The sequence below is a fragment of the Zerene cesonia genome, chromosome 29, assembly GCF_012273895.1.
Source record: "Zerene cesonia ecotype Mississippi chromosome 29, Zerene_cesonia_1.1, whole genome shotgun sequence".
Lineage (NCBI taxonomy): Eukaryota > Metazoa > Arthropoda > Insecta > Lepidoptera > Pieridae > Zerene > Zerene cesonia.
Genome location: NC_052130.1, coordinates 3,157,524 through 3,176,002, shown reverse-complemented (window position 1 = coordinate 3,176,002; position 18,479 = coordinate 3,157,524). Strand labels below are relative to the sequence as shown.

Below are 18,479 nucleotides of genomic sequence, written 5' to 3'. Positions count from 1 at the left end.
TAATAAATGTTATTTGCAGTTAACAATTTTCTTTTTTCTTTATTACAATATTTATGGCAAGACTAGGTAGAAACTATTCAATATTAGCTGCTATTCAACAAATTTGGTCTTTAATGTTACTACAACAAAACACATTATCGCATGCATCGAAATCGTGTTGAGTTGCGATTTCAAAATACACGAATAATTAAGTTTTTTTTTTTATTGTATACTAAAATTTTTAATGGAAGCTCTGTTTAAGTGATAACATATTTTTAAAATATCTTTGAATTATAAGCGACATTTTCAACATCAAGTGTATAGAAGTCGTGTTGAGTATCGACCCCTTAACACGAGAATAATTTTCATTTATCTTAAAGCTATTCCATAAAGGCTTTCGAAATGCGGAATATGTGTCTATCTCATTATAAAGTGTTTGGAAGTCGTGTTGAGTATAAACTCCCAAACACGTGAATAATAAAATATCTCTTTATCACAATACATAAATTTTGTTCTCATTAAGGCGACTTCATAATAGCTTTAGAATTTCCGTATTTTCAAACGGAAAACACTTTCAAATCGAAGCTATGGCGAGTTACGTTTTAAAAAATGACTAAATAAATTCTCTTTCCTGTGTAGATTTAGATTAGAAGCATCATAAAGGCCGGTTTACATTAGCCCTGTTGGTACAAAATGTCAGTGACTAAAGATTTCTTTACACAGTGTATACAGGCCGTGTTGAGTTGTGACTTATACACACGATTGTAAAGCTTTATTTTTCTGTGTGTGTGTAAACTTTTAACTTATCTAGATTCATACAAAATTCCCCAAATTATCCCGTCGAAAATAACAGATTCTCTTGTGCATATAAGTCGTGTTGAGTTGCGACTTTAACACAAGAAAAGCAAGAGGCACTGTTATAAACAAATTGGAAACAGAATTGAAGGCATATTGCATTAATCTTAATATGTTTGTGTGATTATAAATGTATTTTATTTTTTCGTCATTTATTTTATTATATCAAGTGTGTTACATTGTGTTGAGTTGTGACGTAACACACTTATAATAAAAATGTTATATACGCACTGGTATAATAACTAATAAAATTATTTCTTATTTGAATAACACCATCAAAAATCGTCGAAAAAATACATTTACAATCAATAAGATTCAAAAAAGTTCAAGTCAAAATAACACTTCTATCAAAGGAGTTAGAGTTCAAAATATAGACTTATTATAAAAATATTGCGAGTTTTGTTAGGCCGATTGAAGACATGAGACGTAGGAAATTCAATCTTATCTCATCTCGATAAAGCTTAATATTAAACCTCTCTATTTTGCGACATCAACGGTTCCATCGAAGCCGGTGTTTGCTCCTTCTGATACTGGTGAGCTATCTTCGATGATTTTTTTGTGCTCGTTTCTTCTTCGCATGCTGTGAAATATAAAGTGTTTTTTTATGAACAAATGATTTTGTATATCATTTACTAGCATGCAAAATCCCATGTCCTCTTAACTGACTTGATCGAGTTTTATTATTCTATGCTTATTATTGAAAACCTCATCCAACTACCTATTGCATTGTGCGTTAAATGTTTTTATATTATCCCCTTACCAACATTACTAACATTATTTATTATTAAACCGATACCTTGTATTTGGCTAACAAAACTATTGAAAATTTATACATAAAAATAAAATCAACACAACCAGCCGCTGCATCATTAATGCTAGCAATGTACTTGTTTATGGACGAAGTGGTTTATGAGGTTCACCCCCCACTCCCTCACCACTTCCGGCCTTCCCTACCGAGAAAAGTTTTCCTTTAATTCATTTTAATTAAGTGAATAAAATGAATATTGAACTGAATGAAAATAATCCAAATATCTTATTAATCCTACGGTACACGGTAATCCTACCTAACAGAGGATTACCGTGGCGTCTTAAATCAGTACTAATTCCAGGTCCGACTCCACTTTCCAGTAGGAAAGTGTTGGACCGACGGGACGAGACAACCTGTATAGCTCTGTCTTTTTCCCACACAGGACAGGAGTTAGCAGGTACTTGCTTTATGACGTCACGACGAACCCCAGATCCCTTTTAATACTATCATTGTTAAATCTACAAGCAAAACAAAACCACATGCAAATGCGTCAAGCATCACAACCACCTGATAGAGAAGTCACAAGATTCACATCTATGCATTGTACGCTATGTATTGTAATTATTATGTATATTCAATACATTGCGTGCACGTCTTCAACCAAAAGTGACACCACAGACACAATAACAAAAAAAAACAAATCAATACAACACAGTGAAGTTGGTTAGTAGAAATGTGCATAGTTAATAAGTGCAAAAAAAAATCGTTTAACATTATCGAGTTATATGTTAATTTTCTGCAACTGTTTTTAATAATCGCATTTGATTATATCAATGCAGATTGTAATATGTATTTTTAGTGGGAGCGAGATAGCTTTCGACCGCCAATAAGTAAGCGAGATAGCATGCTATTTGCTAATACTTTTTATTTATATATTGTAATTTATGATTAAGTCAATCTATGTTATAATTAGTTACTTCATCTTTTTAACAAATCATTATTAAGGATGTTTAAAGTTTTATTGAAACAATCTAGGGAAATTGTTCAAATGTCTATCTTATTTTGAATTCAGAATAGGTTGCAATTTAAGCCCCACCACCACAAATTTTTCGTATGTATATGTACGCATACCTTCCGTACTACTGAACACCGTAAATGATGGTTGCATGGACAACATGTGGAAAACAGAAACCCACATTTAGTGTAAATTCATTTTTAGATTTTAAATTAATTTTGAAAGAAATTCTAATCGGGGTTTTTAGTATGACTATAGGGCAATAACATTTAGATATATTATAAATTATAATATTGCATTTAAAAGTAACATAAGTTTTCTGAATTACGTTAAGAACTTTTTGAAAAAACTCAACATTAATGTATCTCAAATAAAATATTCTTACCCTATGATCGTAACCCATTTTAACATTTTACGAATAAAGAAAATGTCATCAAATAAAATACCCTCAAATACAGTTAAAATTATATAATACTCAAATAACACAAAACCAATTTAGGTCTCTCAAAAAGCTCACAAAACATCCAACTTATATTCTGATGGCAAATATCTATACGTTTCTATCGACTCGCATTATTTGTACACGTGTGTTATTTGAGTATTGAATTTATTGCCAGATTTATTCATAATATTCTAATAAACCCAATGCACATACAGTATTGACCCCTCAAATATTTTAAAAACATCCCTGTTAATATCATATTGCATTGGCCAACAAAAACGATAAAATTACAACTTGAACATAAAAAAAAACAAACAAAGATCCCAATATATAATCAAGCAGTATTTTTAAAGAAATTAGAAATAAAATACCATCATAATATAATTTCTCATCCATTCATTAATATGCAATTAGATGGAGATATCCAATACAAGTATTATAAAGAAAATTCAATGTGATTCCGATTGACTATTGGATAACACGGATGCGTCTAAGTATGTCTTTATATTTATACGGCTCATACTAGTAGACTACTTAATTTATTTTTTATACAATGCGACTGATATGGTCAATGTTGACACTAAGTCACAAAATAAAGACACATGGCGACACAAGTTGTCTCCCTTTCATTGGTCTTTAATTTATATATAATTAATGAATAATGTCAAATTTTAATTTTTAGTTTTATAGCATAGAAATATAAATGGCTTGATAAATAAGAAATTTTGAAAGAATAGAATAGATAAAAAATTAGATCACGAGGCGGGATTCGAACCCGCGTTTTTTTTTTGCCAAACTTGTTGCCAACGCCTAGCCTCTCGGCCACCCGTGATCCCGCCTCAGCATTATAAATGAATTTTTTTTTTTTAATATTCTTGCAAAATTTCTCAATGTCTAATTGATATTAAGAATCCCATAAAATATATGTATCGTACACTCATAACACACAAGCGTTATACGAAAACGCAGACAGGTCTATTATAATATCTATATACATACCAGCTCTTTAGTTTCTGATATATATAAATTAGCGTCATAGGAATCGGCGTCATTATGGCCACTGATACAGGAACAACTGAAATATTAAAAAAAATATCTGTTTTAAATTTTCTTTTACAAGAGAAAAAACATTACTTCAATTCGTAACTATATTATAGACTAGCTTTAGAATTTTTCGTGCGCGTAAATTCGGAGTAGTTTAATAGATGTTATTATACATACAGACCTTCCTCTTGAATCAATCTATCTATCTATTAAAAAAAACCCCATCAAAATCCGTTGCGTAGTTTTGAAGGTTTCAATTAAAGAAACATAAGGACATAGGGACAGAGAAAGCGACTTTGTTTTATACTTTGTAGTGATAATAATATATAAAAGATATTAATATATTTTTCGTCACATTTTAACACGCACTTGAGTTTTCAAAACATAATCAATGAAGCGTTATTGTTTTTACACGGTTGTATGAACGATTTGAAAAATTATTAAAATATAATGATTGTTATTGCTAAGCGTATTGTAAATTATATAATAATAATAAATACACGTATAGATGAAAACGCATATTATGTATTTTGAAAAAGTACTTATTTTTTAATCTTCGCCTCTAAAATAATAAAAAAATTTCATCAAAATCTATTTATCATTCTTACAATATACAAAAATGCGAAAAAACATTGCTTTCTAAAACATTAGCTTAAAATTGTATGGATGTCTTGGTGATATATATAAGATGAGAGAGGTGGGATATATAAGATGAGAGAGTATGAGATTGTTTGTAAGATTGTTAATTACAAGTATACGTCAACTAGCGTTCCGCCCCCGCTTTGTCCGTGGCATGTATAGCCTATAGCACTCAAGAACCACCTATATATCCAACGGCAAAACAATTTTTTTAAATCGGTCAAGCAGTTCCTGAGATAAACGCGGTCAAACAAACAAACTCTACAGCTTCACATTACAAGTATAGATATGTACCTATCACTGGACGAAACATGTTCCCGCGACACAGGGAATCCTAGTGTGGCAGAAAGGGTTCTTAATTTGTATGCTTCATGATATTTTTTGGATTTTTTTTTGGAAATTTTCGTTTTGTATATATATTTACCAGTCGTTAGATCGGCCTCGGGCTGCGGCAGCGCGTATCTCAGCAGGAATATAGCAATCCCCGTGTTCTGGATGCCCGTCTCTATGGATATCGCGAGGGCATCCGGATGGTTCTGCCGGCACGCCACCGCCACCAGGTAGCCAGCCACGTAGCCCAGCCAGGGTATGCCCATGCCGGCTACTATTATCTAGAAATAGAATAAGTACAGTTTAGATAATTATTTTTATGCACAATTAGCTTTCCGATCCGTACGTCCGTCCGTCCGATTAAAGGACGTTGAAATGGGAATGAGATGTTTCGACGCGGTCACAAGCAGCAGTGGGAACATGTATGAGCTATTTTTCTTTTTAGTAATACACTATCTTCCCGCTCCGGCTCCGCCCGTATAGTCATTTAACGTAATTGCAATAATATAAACTATCCTATCTATTAAGTCGGACAAAATGCAGGTGGTGTGCCAATTTAATTAAAATCGGTTAAGCAGTTTAGAAGCCTACAGCGGACAAACAATGCGATACATAATTTGTGTATATTAAGACATTGGCCAATTTAGAGAGGGTCTACTCTGGAAGTCGAACTATATCATACCTGCCACGTGAACAGCTCGAATATATACAGATTGGTGACGATAGCGAACACGATGACGAACAGCAGCAGCGTGGTGGAGAAGCCCTTCAGTATCCGCACCATGAAGGCGGCCGCGCGCGGCGCGAGCCGCTGCATCGCCAGCCCCACCGCCAGCGGCGCGATCAGCCCCACCACGAACGTCGCTATCCGCGGGTACGGCACCACTATGCTCGCGTTCGCGAACACTATTTGCCCCAGCGAGAACAGCCAGGCCGGCATGAATGCTGGAAAAAATACAAAAAAAAAAAAAATAAAAAAAAAATTATTAAAAAAAAAAAACAATGGCAATAATCACAAAATAAGATAGTTTATTTAAAAATTTGACATAAAAGCGTTCATTAAACCAGTGAAATCAAAATGTTTAATCTCTATATATAAAATTCTCGTGTCACAATGTTAATTACCGTGCTCTTCTGAAACGGCTGAGACGATTCTCATGGAATTTTGTGTGAATATCGGGTAGGCCTGAGAATCGGTCAAGTTTTTCATACCCCTAAATGATAAGAGTAGACAGGACAGCGTTTGCCGGGTCAGATAGTAGTCAGATAATTATTATAAAACAAAAACTTGCTTTTTTCATTAAATTTAACAGAAATCAAATTTCACATAACATAGTAATTTCTAATCAATTAGAACTTCATTTCACGAAAATATTTAAGAATTGAATCGTTGATATACTCACCAAAAGATGCTATAGTACAAATAGACGTCATGGCGAGTGACAAATTGAGATTTCCTCCTAAAATAAACGTCCATATATTGGACGCCCCTCCCGCAGGCGACACCCCCACACAAAACATGCCCAAACGCATAGCTGGGGACTCCGGAAATATTAGATAGCCCAAACCGAATGAGATCTGAAAATTATTAGTACTTTTACAAAAAATAACTAAGCGCGGTCACTCATGGTGATACGCAGCTAAATTGAAATGAATTTATTCCATAACAAGGCATTAAAACAATTTTTTTTTAAGATTTAACGGCTTGGTTACGAGACCTTTAAGCCAAGTCCTATTTTATTAAAACAAATAATTCAGTTAAGGGAAATCAGAAGTGGGATGATCACATATAGGTATTTGAAGTAACTTAATCATTCAAAAGGAAATAGAAAAAAAAACGCATTCAACTACTAGACGAATAGGTTCAATAGAGTCATAAACACCATTTCACACAATCTCAAGCGCAACTGAGAACTCGTAAGAAGAGAGTTAGCAATTCATTGATTATAATAGAACGTGTGAAAACGTCTTACACGCTAAATACTAACCAGTGGCATGAACAAGAACTGTCCGCACATTCCGATGATCGGTCCCACTGGTTTGATCAGCACCTCCTTAACTGTCGGCCAGTGCATTGCGCAACCGAAGTTTATGAAGATAAGCGACACCTGGAGATAAATATGACTTCTAACAATTCTATTTGCAAGAAACGTTGCTTGGACAAAATTATAGTATTTTAAGGCTAAAATTCCATTAAAACTTGTCTGATTTCAACACACATGTAGGAATAGTGTCCGAGTCTGACTCGATTTTTGGATGCATGACTCGCAATTGATCGATTTTTCTCAATCGCATTGAATTAGGATACATTAAAAAAACCTGTATTTTTAAGTTTTTGTTATGTACTAATGTTGTGAGGACTAAATAAAGATGATTTTTATTTATTCTATTTATACCTTAATGTATAATAGGAAAATAAACACATTGCGTTACGTTCTGATTACAAATATTTATTTCTATTCCAATTCATTTTTCTATTCCAATCGAGGTCAATAATTGCCAAATAGATATATGCCTTATGCCTCTATAGATAACGGCTATAAGTAGGTTTTATCTAAAGAGGCAGCATTGACGATTGTTGATTAATATTGTTGTTTCCTTTGGAAAATTATAAGATAACAAAATATTAAACTAATTAAACTAACAACCTCTAACCCTCTATTACTTTACAATTACGTTTATTCATAAATATTATACAGGGAAAGTACCCATGAGAATATTGCGTATAAATAAGGAAAATTATAATTATATATCCTATTTCTACTAATATTATAAATGCGAATGTTTGTAAGGATCTGTGTGTGTTTGTTGCTCTTTCACGCAAAAACTACTGAACCGATTGTAATGAAATTTGGTACGTAGATAGCTGGACAACTGGAATATATACACACGTATATACACACACAATATATACACACATACAACATATAGGCACATAGTACTTTTTATCCCGATATTCCTATGGGATACCGACTTACGCGGGTGAAACCGCGGGGCGCAGCTAGTTAATATATATTTTATAATTATAATTAATTACTCAGGTTAAACATTATAATTAATCAGATTGAACTAAAATATAATAAGCCTCGGTAATCCTATGGAATAGAGTTAATTGTTTCAATAATATTCACTATACTAAGAGACTTATTTGTTAAATACTTTAACGAAAGCCTATATTTGTAGATACCCCATGAATATTTGAATTCAAAATTGCATATTTTTATTCCCAAAAACGAAGGCATCGACTGCTTTATTAAGTATAGTAAAATTTAAAGATCTAAGCATACAGACATACAAACAGACAGTGGAGAGCGAATTTGTATTATGTATATGTAGTTAAGCGAAAATTTCAATACATATCCATATTTTACTTACGATAAAACATTCGTGCGTGTGTCAAGTCGGAACGATTAAGATAAAATTAACTATTTTTATTGCAATAACTGTCTTCATTAGTAAATAATCTACAATATAGTAATGTAAACATGGTATTTATGTCAATGGTAAGCTGTTTAAGTAATTATAAGTACGTCTGATAAGAAATTAAATATAAGTACTTATAATCGAGCCTTTTTTTCTTTCTCCCATACGCATATTAATCTTTTTAATAGGTAGGTCACAAATCTGAGACTAGATCAAATTATTTGACGCTTCTTCACTGTATGTACTATCCTTCCTACTAATCCTACTAATATTATAAATGCGAATGTTTGTAAGGCACACACATGCATTTGTTGCTCTTTCACGCAAAATCTACTGAACCGATTGCAATGAAATTTGGTACTTAGACAGATAGACAACTGGAATAACATATAGGCAACTTTTTAATCCGATATTCCTACGGACTTACGCGGGTGAAACCGCGGGGCGCAGCTAGCAGACTATAATACTTTGCCCGCAGCTTCGGTCACGTATCCATACAGGTGTAATATTAAAAGCATATTTAAATTAACGATACATGTAGAATTATCATCGCGATACATGGAGGGAACGCCCTGCAATGAGAATACTAAAGACTGCGTATACATATACGTAATTTTCGAATGAGTTATGACGAAAGTGAATCTTAACCACGTGAAATCTAAACGTTAACAATGACGTCAATAGCCAACACAATACAGATATACGCACGTAATCCAAGCTGAACTCATTCGGATATCGTTCATATGAGATTGGGTTAGGTTATGGCACATTATGGGTTATGATGTATGCTCATTTACATATTCGTTACTCGACTGATTTTTTGTAAATTAATACAATTCAATTGTTTGTTCGTGCAATGTTAATATGTGTGCCTGTGTGTGTGTAATGCTTTTCCTGGGTAAAAGCTACAAAGTTGGTAAGCTTTTTTGATCAGTGATATATACTTCAATGTACATATCGTTTAATCATCGATCGAAAATAAATTCGAAATCAATTGACAGCTGTTGTATGAAAAATGTATGAAATGTTATCAAGCACAAAATATTACTATATAAGTTTAGACCTAAGACGATTTTAAAATTATAAGACATTTAAAATCTACACGAATTTTATCACTAGCATCATATCAAATTTTATTATTCGCGAATGCTTCATTAATGGGTTCACCGATTCGGTCAAATTAATTATTGCATATTTTTTTGTTTTAGAATTAAACAAATTCATTCACTTCGCAAATTATCGCCTTGACCTTTACGCAAAATCCCGTCACACAACTTATAACTGGCTGAGGCAAAGCACGCGCCAAAAAAAAAAGAAATTAAAAAAAAATAACACGTTCCAAGCGCGGGTTATATAAATAGTAAAATAAAATACAATTTGGTTAGATATGAATCGGGTAATATGGTCGAGTTTAAAAAAAAAAAATGTGTTCAATATTTATAATGTGGAGGTGGATTTCACTTGCTCACCATATACTAGTTTTGATGGAGACCTTAGATAATGTATCACTAATAGTGTTTGTTAATGTCTTCTGTGCATTCGAAATCTGTTTTATTGTTTACTAGCTGCGCCTCGCGGTTTCACCCGCTTAAGTCCGTATCCCTTAGGAATATCGGGATAAAAAGTTGCTTATATGTTATAGCAGTTGTCCAGCTGCCTACGTACTAAATTTCATTGCAATCGGTTCAGTAGTTTTTGCGTGAAAGAGCAACAAACATACACACACACATCCTTACAAACTTTCGCATTTATAATATTATTAGTAGGATTAAGCGATGCTCGAAGCATGTATCGTGATGATACATTCAGTATATTTTTTTTTTGTATGATGCCGGTTACTCACATGCGGATAAATACGCAAACCATGGCAGGAGGCAATTTTCATTACTTAAATTTCTGCCACTATATTCTGATGTCTACATCAGGTGGCCCATCTGCTCCTTTGCTTGCTCTTTCATTAAAAAAAGCTGTTTATTCTTTGAAACGTGCGTGTTATTTGATAAATCTCCTAATTATACACTAAATAATTGATATAAATATTGAGTACTAGATATATAAACTGAGGTATGTACTTACAAATACAGCGACACTGGTAGTAAACAGCTTGTCTATGACCCTCGAAGGTCGGACCACGATCACCGACATCGTATCATTCGCTGGGTAACTCTCTTTCTCCCTCTTCGCTTCTATCGCTATCTTTGTTCTACCTATTGAAAGATACACTGTTAAAACACTAGCTTTTCTATAACATGCAAACATTCATAACTACTAGGACTATATATCCTATGGATAATATCCTACTAATATTATAAACGCGAATGTTTGTAAGTATGGATGGATGTATATGGATGTTTGTTACTCTTTCACGCAAAAACTACACAACCGATTGCAATGAAATTTAGTACGTAGATAGCTGGACAACTGGAACAACACATAGGCAATTTTTTATCCCGATATTCCAACGGGATACAGACTTACGCGGATGAAACCGCTAGTACTAGTATAATTCGCATGATATCCGGGTGACAATTATGTATTAAACCTTACGGTTCAATGTCTATGCAAAATCCATCAGGCAAAATCCAACAACCATCAGGCGAACCACCAGTTCAGTAGCCCACCGATGGCACAAGAGAATGCAATAAGCGTATAAACTCTACCATTAATAATATTACTACGATCACTAGAATCAACAAACTGGAATCTTGCTTGACTATAACCCTTCAAAACGAATTATTCTAATATACATAGAGATTTGAACATAGAGTGCTTATTAATGGAAAATCCTTGTTAAAGCCTTAACATCGGGCGAGTCTCCTACATTTATGACATGAATTAAAACTTATACGTGTACGTATAACCTTCGCGACATTCTCTTATAATTTCTACATCGGGATCAATTTAAACGTCAAGTTAATAACATAATAACTAGTCAGTTGTAACGATGACCGAGCACTGCATGGTTACTGGTGCATATACACTGTATATTTATATTTTTTTGTTATTTGCCTCGTGGCTTATCGATATGTTTGAGGAAACATTCGTATACGAGAACCACTGTTCACATATCGTCCTACCCTTGATTAGTTCCGAAAAACCGCTCTAAACATGAATACGGAAAATCTGTACGCGATTCTCGCGATTCGCGCGATTCTATGCAGAAAGTTAAAAAGTATGGCAAAAAAACGCGGGTTCGAATCCCGGCTCGTGATCCAATTTTTCCTATTCTTTCAAAATTTGATGATGATCTAGGAAACCGATTTCAAAATCCCTGAGTTCCACAACCACGGAAAGCCGAGGCGGACTGCTAGTAAAATATGCATGTTCTGTTTTTTCTAAATATTTATCTTCAACTTTATAATATTGACAATATTGTAACAATTATAATATACCATTTTCAAATGTTTATATTATTTGACACCAAGATAAACATAATTATGATAAATAAATAGACAAAAATAAACATAACGGTATCTATAAAATAAAAATATGGTATTCATTGTTATAAAAAAGGCCAACAATCCAAAAATATTATGTATATTTATTCATTAATGTCACGACATTAAACTCAATGTAATTATTAAATTGTTCCGATGTAAATGCACCTTAGAGCTTACTTTTTATAGTATTATTTTGCAATCCTGAATGCGTTTAATATCGCATCTCGTTTCGCAGACCGGTCCGTACCGTTAATGCAAGTATCCAATGAAGCTGGAGTGATCTTAGCAGTTCTCGAATGTATGATTTATTATACTTTAAAACAGGAATATGCTCGTGAATAATTCAATATATTTCGATTCGGATTGTTTAAATGAATATTTAATTATTTTGTACGATCAACAAATGAAGCTTGAATGCATTTTTTGTTGTTGACGTAAAAACGCTACGATTACGTTTTAGGAAATTAATGAGCATTCGACCGATCAATAATATAGTTTCTGGTGGTTCAATTGAAGTTAATAATTCCTTTGATTTTAATTAATAATGGTAATGGAATAAGTTTCGTTTCGTTTATAACAAATTGAAATTTTAAATTAAATATACGTTCTGATGTATGTTGAATGTGCATGTTATAGGAATGTTTTATACACATAATTACAGTATTCTTTTGTTATTATATGTTTTGCACTTGGTTGCCTGTAGAGAGCTTAGCTTTAGCCATAAGGCCGCTATTCGTGCACTAGTTTTAAGTTGATCTTTTTTTTATTATATCTGTTTCGTATTTTTGTTATTTTTAATTAAAAATAAATAAACACATAAGTATCTCACCTATGAAATTAGCGTTGACTTTGAGTAGGCCCGTAAACAGGCCTCCATTTGCGTCTTCCTCTGTCAAACGATACGAAGTGTTCCACTCGGTGTCCGCTATGTGCGTTTTGTCCACCCTCGCTATTATCTCGTCGTTTGGTTTCAGGCCCGTACCTGAGAATGGTACATGTTTAGCTTTATCCTCTATAAGTATACTTATTTTACTATTATGATGTACATAATAATACTAAACATGTGTTTAGTATTCTTCCCTATAAGTATCATTATTTTACTCTTATACATATATTGCACTTTACAATAGAAAACCATTGATTTTCAAGAGTACCTACACTCTATATTTGTGTCTTGCCAGTTGGAATTATAATCGATTAAATTTTCAATAGTGCTTTCAATAGTTCTCCTTATCGACTTAAAAACGGAGAAAGTTCGTATTTCATTTTAAATTAGTTGCTTCAGATCTTTCGAGAGGGTGAACCGATTTTGATAGTATTTCTGTTATTTGAAAGGTGGTGCCTTCCCCGCGGTCCCATTTAAACTTAGTTTAGCTCTGATACTTTTCGGGTGCTTCAGTTTATTGTTCAAAATAATTCTATCAGGTAATTGCAATGCCATTATAATCGCAAGAAATCTCGAACGTAGATGACAGAGCAAATAAAGACAAAAACTGACTTTGAGTTTTACAAGTACCATAAATAAGGTAAACTATGCCCATAGTAAACGCATAGCAATACTTTGTGTGTAGCAATGCTAGATTTACATAGGTCCTCGTTGTCCTTTCATCAATACGTGTCACCGAGATCATAAACGTTTCCAAACACAGCAAAATCACGTTTAATCGCAAATTAAAAACTGTTCGTAAAGCAAAAAATTCTAGAGCTAGCAAATACGCAATTATTTCCACCGAGCGAATACCCTTATACGAGCAGCTATGTCAGTGCAGCAAACACTTTTCCCTTAATCACTTGTCATTTGACAGAGGCTGACGGCTGTTCTTAGTAACAAACTTGTCGTTTTTGCAATTAACTATTGATTATTTTGAGGAATTTTATATGGATTGGCTACAGAAGCCGTGCAGTAGAAAGTAGAAAGGCATCGACTGCGCGGCTTACACAGACCCCACGATTATTATTATAGGACGGAATAAGCACCCAGATTTGTTTGTGGGTATGTTCCAAACTATTTTTTTCCGCACCTAACACGGATGGGGCTAAGATGATCTATATATACACGGCGGTACTAGTCAATGATTACTCTTAAGATATACTATGGGATTGACAGACAATATTGTCTCGAAGTCCCTAAATAAAACAGAATTAAAAAAAATATTTGTATGAAAAATATTGCTTTAAACTATTTGCTAACCTTCACTTTCAAAATATAGGGGCTTTCTGGTCACATGACTTAAATTAGTCGAGGCCTATGCCATCAGCTTCATTTTTTTTAAATAGGTTGAACATTCATATTGTTAATCGTAAGAACCAAATACTACTAATATTATAAATGCGAAAGTTTGTAAGAATGTGTGAATGTTTGTTACGTTTTCACACAAAAACTACTAAACCGATTGCAATGAAACTGGAATAATACATAGGCAACTTTTTATTTCGATATTCCAACGGGATACGGACTTACGCGGGTGAAACCGCGGGGTACAGCTAGTTATGAATATGGACAATAGATTATTTACCAGCATTCATACATACATTTTTATATACCAGCTTATTCTTGTATATTATGTAAAATCAACACAGGATACTCGTTGATATGTGCGTAAACATGCATTGCATTTACTTAATTAGAGAACATTAACTTGCAGTTTTTTATTGGTCACCATTTGTAGTGGAATGTTATGAACGTATTGGGAAACTTTTTCCGTTGACATAACTTTTAATTTAAGTTATAGTGAAGAAGTGACTCTATGTAAAATAATTAAGAACAATTTGTTTTATATCATAGCTATCATCATCATCAATATCATGCTTAACAGCTTTAAAATGCCCACTGTAGGATACATACCTGTCTTAGTCATAAGCATTAGTAGAAATAATACATTTCTTAACCTTTTGATTTGGGTGAAACATAATTTTTCTACCTACAACTATGTATCATTACGATCATTGCTTTTTCCACATTAGGCATTTAGAAATATACACCTTATACATCTATTATTAGGGCCCTTTTTCTCTTCTATCTTACTAGCTGCGCCCCGCGGCTTCACCCGCGTAAGTCCGTATCCCGTAGGAATATCGGAATAAAGAGTTGCCTATATGTTATTCCAGTTGTCCAGCTGTCTACGTACTAAATTTCATTACAATCGATTCAATAGTTTTTGCGTGAAAGAGCAACAAACACACACACATCCTTACAAACTTTCGCATTTATAACATTAGTAGGATTATAGTCCAAACTTAGTCTTGAACCCACAGAATATACGTTCACAAACAAAACATCAGTTATTTGATTAAATATATATACTAACCAGTTATATTAACATGCACGAAGTAGTTGTCTCCCATGTTGATCTCGATTTCTTTAGGGTCGAACGACGCTATGATGTTAGGCATAGATTCGCAGAGTACCCATAGCGGACCCAACGCTAGCAGGTACAATATGATCAGGTGCAACGGCCATAGGGGACACATTCTGGTCGTGAGCACTGTCGACGAAATACGTAAATCATTATTCATTAGATACTATATTACTGACATATACAAAGCAATAATGTGTCCTTGAAGTAATCCATTTTGTAGCAGAAAACATTTTCAGACCCTAGTGACGTAATTGATAATGAAAATATAGTTAAAATTGTCTGTGTTTATGTCATAGTAATTTATCTTTAACAAAGAATAAATAATAATAATACTTATTTACTTTTACTCCTTAACTAGGCTTTCGTATTTTGCTAAAAGGGCTACATAAATTAACAACAAAAATTAAACAAAAAATAAAGAAACACGACACAGAATAGAAATATTACAGATATGTAAATATTATATGCTGGAAATGTGCTTTATTTGCAAATCTCGTGACATTTACATTGATATACTAAAGTTGTCCTTTGTATATTTACGAAAATTAAGCGTCGATAAAAAGGGAAAAATTTCTTTACCTTTGATGAAATTGAGGAATTGTTTGAATATTTTTAAAGATAATAGTAATGATCGTTATTTCCTTACTTGACGTATCAATTCGGATGTATTCTAATTAAATTAATTATTTAGTACTGATTAAGCCATGCTTAAGCTAGAACAAACGTAAAAACATTTCTTATTGAATATTCAATGCTTACTAATTATGTACTATATACTATAAGAGGAAATATATATAACAGTAGATATATGTAAAAACCAACATTGTATTATGATTCAATTGAATATAATTTAAATTTTTTTCCTTGAAGGTTAATTAATAACGTATTCGTAATTACAATCATACAACACAAAGGATATAAATTAATTGTAAAATATTATGTTAAAAATTGATAAAAAATAACGGTATTTTAAAGATTCATTCTTTATTTAAGTAAATTTACAAGGTGAGAGCACTAATATTAAATTTATTCTGGAAGAATTTTAATGTCCACATTCAAATTTCCCGAGAAACCCACGATCGTAACTTCGAGAGGTCATTTTTAATGCATCCGATAAAATATCATATAAAATGTTGTAATACGTCTTATTGATAAAAATAAGTTTATCAGTTGTAGAAACTTTAATGTCTATGATAAACAGCTCTGCGTAGAATATTTATGTAAGTAACATATTTGATTGTATATATATGGGGTTTCGTTATTTCATTATTATTTTAAATTGATAACTTGTAAAAAAACTATACTTTCAAAAAGATCAAAGACTTTAATTGATTATATTAATTTAAGTTTTTTTACTTTTTACAAAATATCAAATCAAATTTATATAATACTCTAAAATCAATATAATCAAGTAGTTTCGATAAAACAATCGCTACATTTTATCCCTATAAAGCAGTAATTTAAAAAATCCTATAATCAAATACATAAATTCGATTGTTAACAATACATACTTGCAGAAAATCCTCTAATTAACACACAAAGATCCCTTAATGTAGAAAACAAATCACTATTACACTATATAACACCACTATTAAGACACGAACATTTAATTAATTGATTTATTTATTATATAAAACCGTCCGCGTCCATATATACTGTTTCGCGAACCGACCACAAATGCGAGAAAATTTGCCAATATACCCTTGACGAGGGTTCCCCTCTCTACACATCGATTGTACCTTATTCAAACGGAATAAGGTCGGTAATACACCTACGTTATAATGGGCTATCGTTTCGTCTTAAACGTCATTGATAACACGAGACAATTGTTATAATTAATTACAGATGAAAATAAAATCGTTTATTGTGATAAGGCGTCTTATTCTGAGTTATGTTTTACAACTATTGAATGACCAATTATTTAGATTTTTTATAATAACTTATAAACCTTTATACATTTATGTGAACTGCAATTACAGCTAAGTGTATTTTAAAATTAGAACTTTATTATTTTAATTAATATATTATATTGATTTGTTCATAAATTTAATAATTATATATCACTTACATAGCTTCAAACACAATGTACGTTTGTATGTATATGAAACAGTGAAACTATAAATACCGTTTCATTAGAATCTATCTCGTGCAATCGCAAACTGTCGAAAAATCTATAACATCTGTCTACAATAATTACACGTATTATTTTTCGATAGATTATTATCTATATGATTATCCATACAAAGGAAATAAGTATTTGATAAAAGCTTGACAACATTATTCAAATATCAACTTAAATATATCTTGTATGTATAAAAATATATATTATCATAACCATTTTGCCGACAAAGAAATGTTTGTTTATAGTTTCATACAAGATTAAACTCTTTATTTAATTTTAGGAACAGATAATAACGCATAATATTGCAAAAATCATTTTTACCTACAACAAAAATAGGTACTAAATACTTATTTAAGGTAAATACTTATTTGTATGTGTTCATGTTACGACCAACGCTATTTACGTGACGTCATTTAGTCCTTTCAGGTTCAGTCTACATGTCCTGGCGTATCCATAATAATATTTCAAAGCAAAACTTTTTTTGTTACTACACTAATCTCAAAAACTAGGGGTCGTATTGAAAAATTGCTTTTGTCAATATTATAAATAACTAGCGGTCCGCCCCGGCTACGCCCGTAGTACATATATAGCCTGTCACTCGAGTGAAGTTGCAGCTTTCTAATACAAATTATTCCTCTTTATAATATTTGTGTAGATTATACAAGTTTAAAAAAAAACCGAACCGCCAAATTTTGAGAATTAGACCAAATTTAAATAGGCCAACATGACAGGCACCAGCTTTTAAAGAAAAAAAAACATAAAAATCGGTTCACCCAACCAGTTATGAGTAAACAAACGCAAAAAAAAATACAATCGTATTGATCCTGAACCTCCTTCTGTTTTTGAAGCCGGTAATAGTGACATGTTCCTTTTGAGAGCTGACAAAGCGTATATACCTACGCATCGCAATCACGCCTATAATTTCGCTACATTTAAAGATCACGATTTATAAATAAATTTCACATAAAACAAATTAAAATACAAATATAATTAAGATATAATTATAGATATCGTATTTCGGTGTTAATAATACATAATTGAAATACCAAACCATACTTAAAACTCGTGACATTTAAAAACTCT

The 18,479-nt window shown here is 32.4% G+C and overlaps 1 protein-coding gene across 7 annotated transcripts in view; it reads right to left on the bottom strand.

Moving 5' to 3' along the window:
• Positions 1-18,479, bottom strand: part of LOC119837971 (sodium/bile acid cotransporter-like) — a 35,236-nt gene that overhangs the window by 3,564 nt on the left and 13,193 nt on the right. For 2 of the 7 annotated variants that reach the window (XM_038363777.1, XM_038363778.1), the window contains exons 2-11: positions 15,224-15,400; positions 12,745-12,897; positions 10,552-10,682; positions 7,041-7,160; positions 6,456-6,630; positions 5,735-5,997; positions 5,147-5,333; positions 4,039-4,114; positions 2,714-2,724; positions 1,308-1,414 (exon numbers count right to left, since the gene is read on the bottom strand). In XM_038363777.1, the coding sequence (XP_038219705.1) occupies positions 1,308-1,414; positions 2,714-2,724; positions 4,039-4,114; positions 5,147-5,333; positions 5,735-5,997; positions 6,456-6,630; positions 7,041-7,160; positions 10,552-10,682; positions 12,745-12,897; positions 15,224-15,386 (1,386 nt within the window). In that variant the 5' untranslated portion in view covers positions 15,387-15,400. Of the gene's footprint in view, positions 1-204; positions 1,415-2,713; positions 2,725-4,038; positions 4,115-5,146; positions 5,334-5,734; positions 5,998-6,455; positions 6,631-7,040; positions 7,161-10,551; positions 10,683-12,744; positions 12,898-15,223; positions 15,401-16,785; positions 16,950-18,479 lie in introns of those variants that run through there. The other 5 variants (XM_038363775.1, XM_038363776.1, XM_038363779.1 and 2 more) reach the window with 5 other exon arrangements.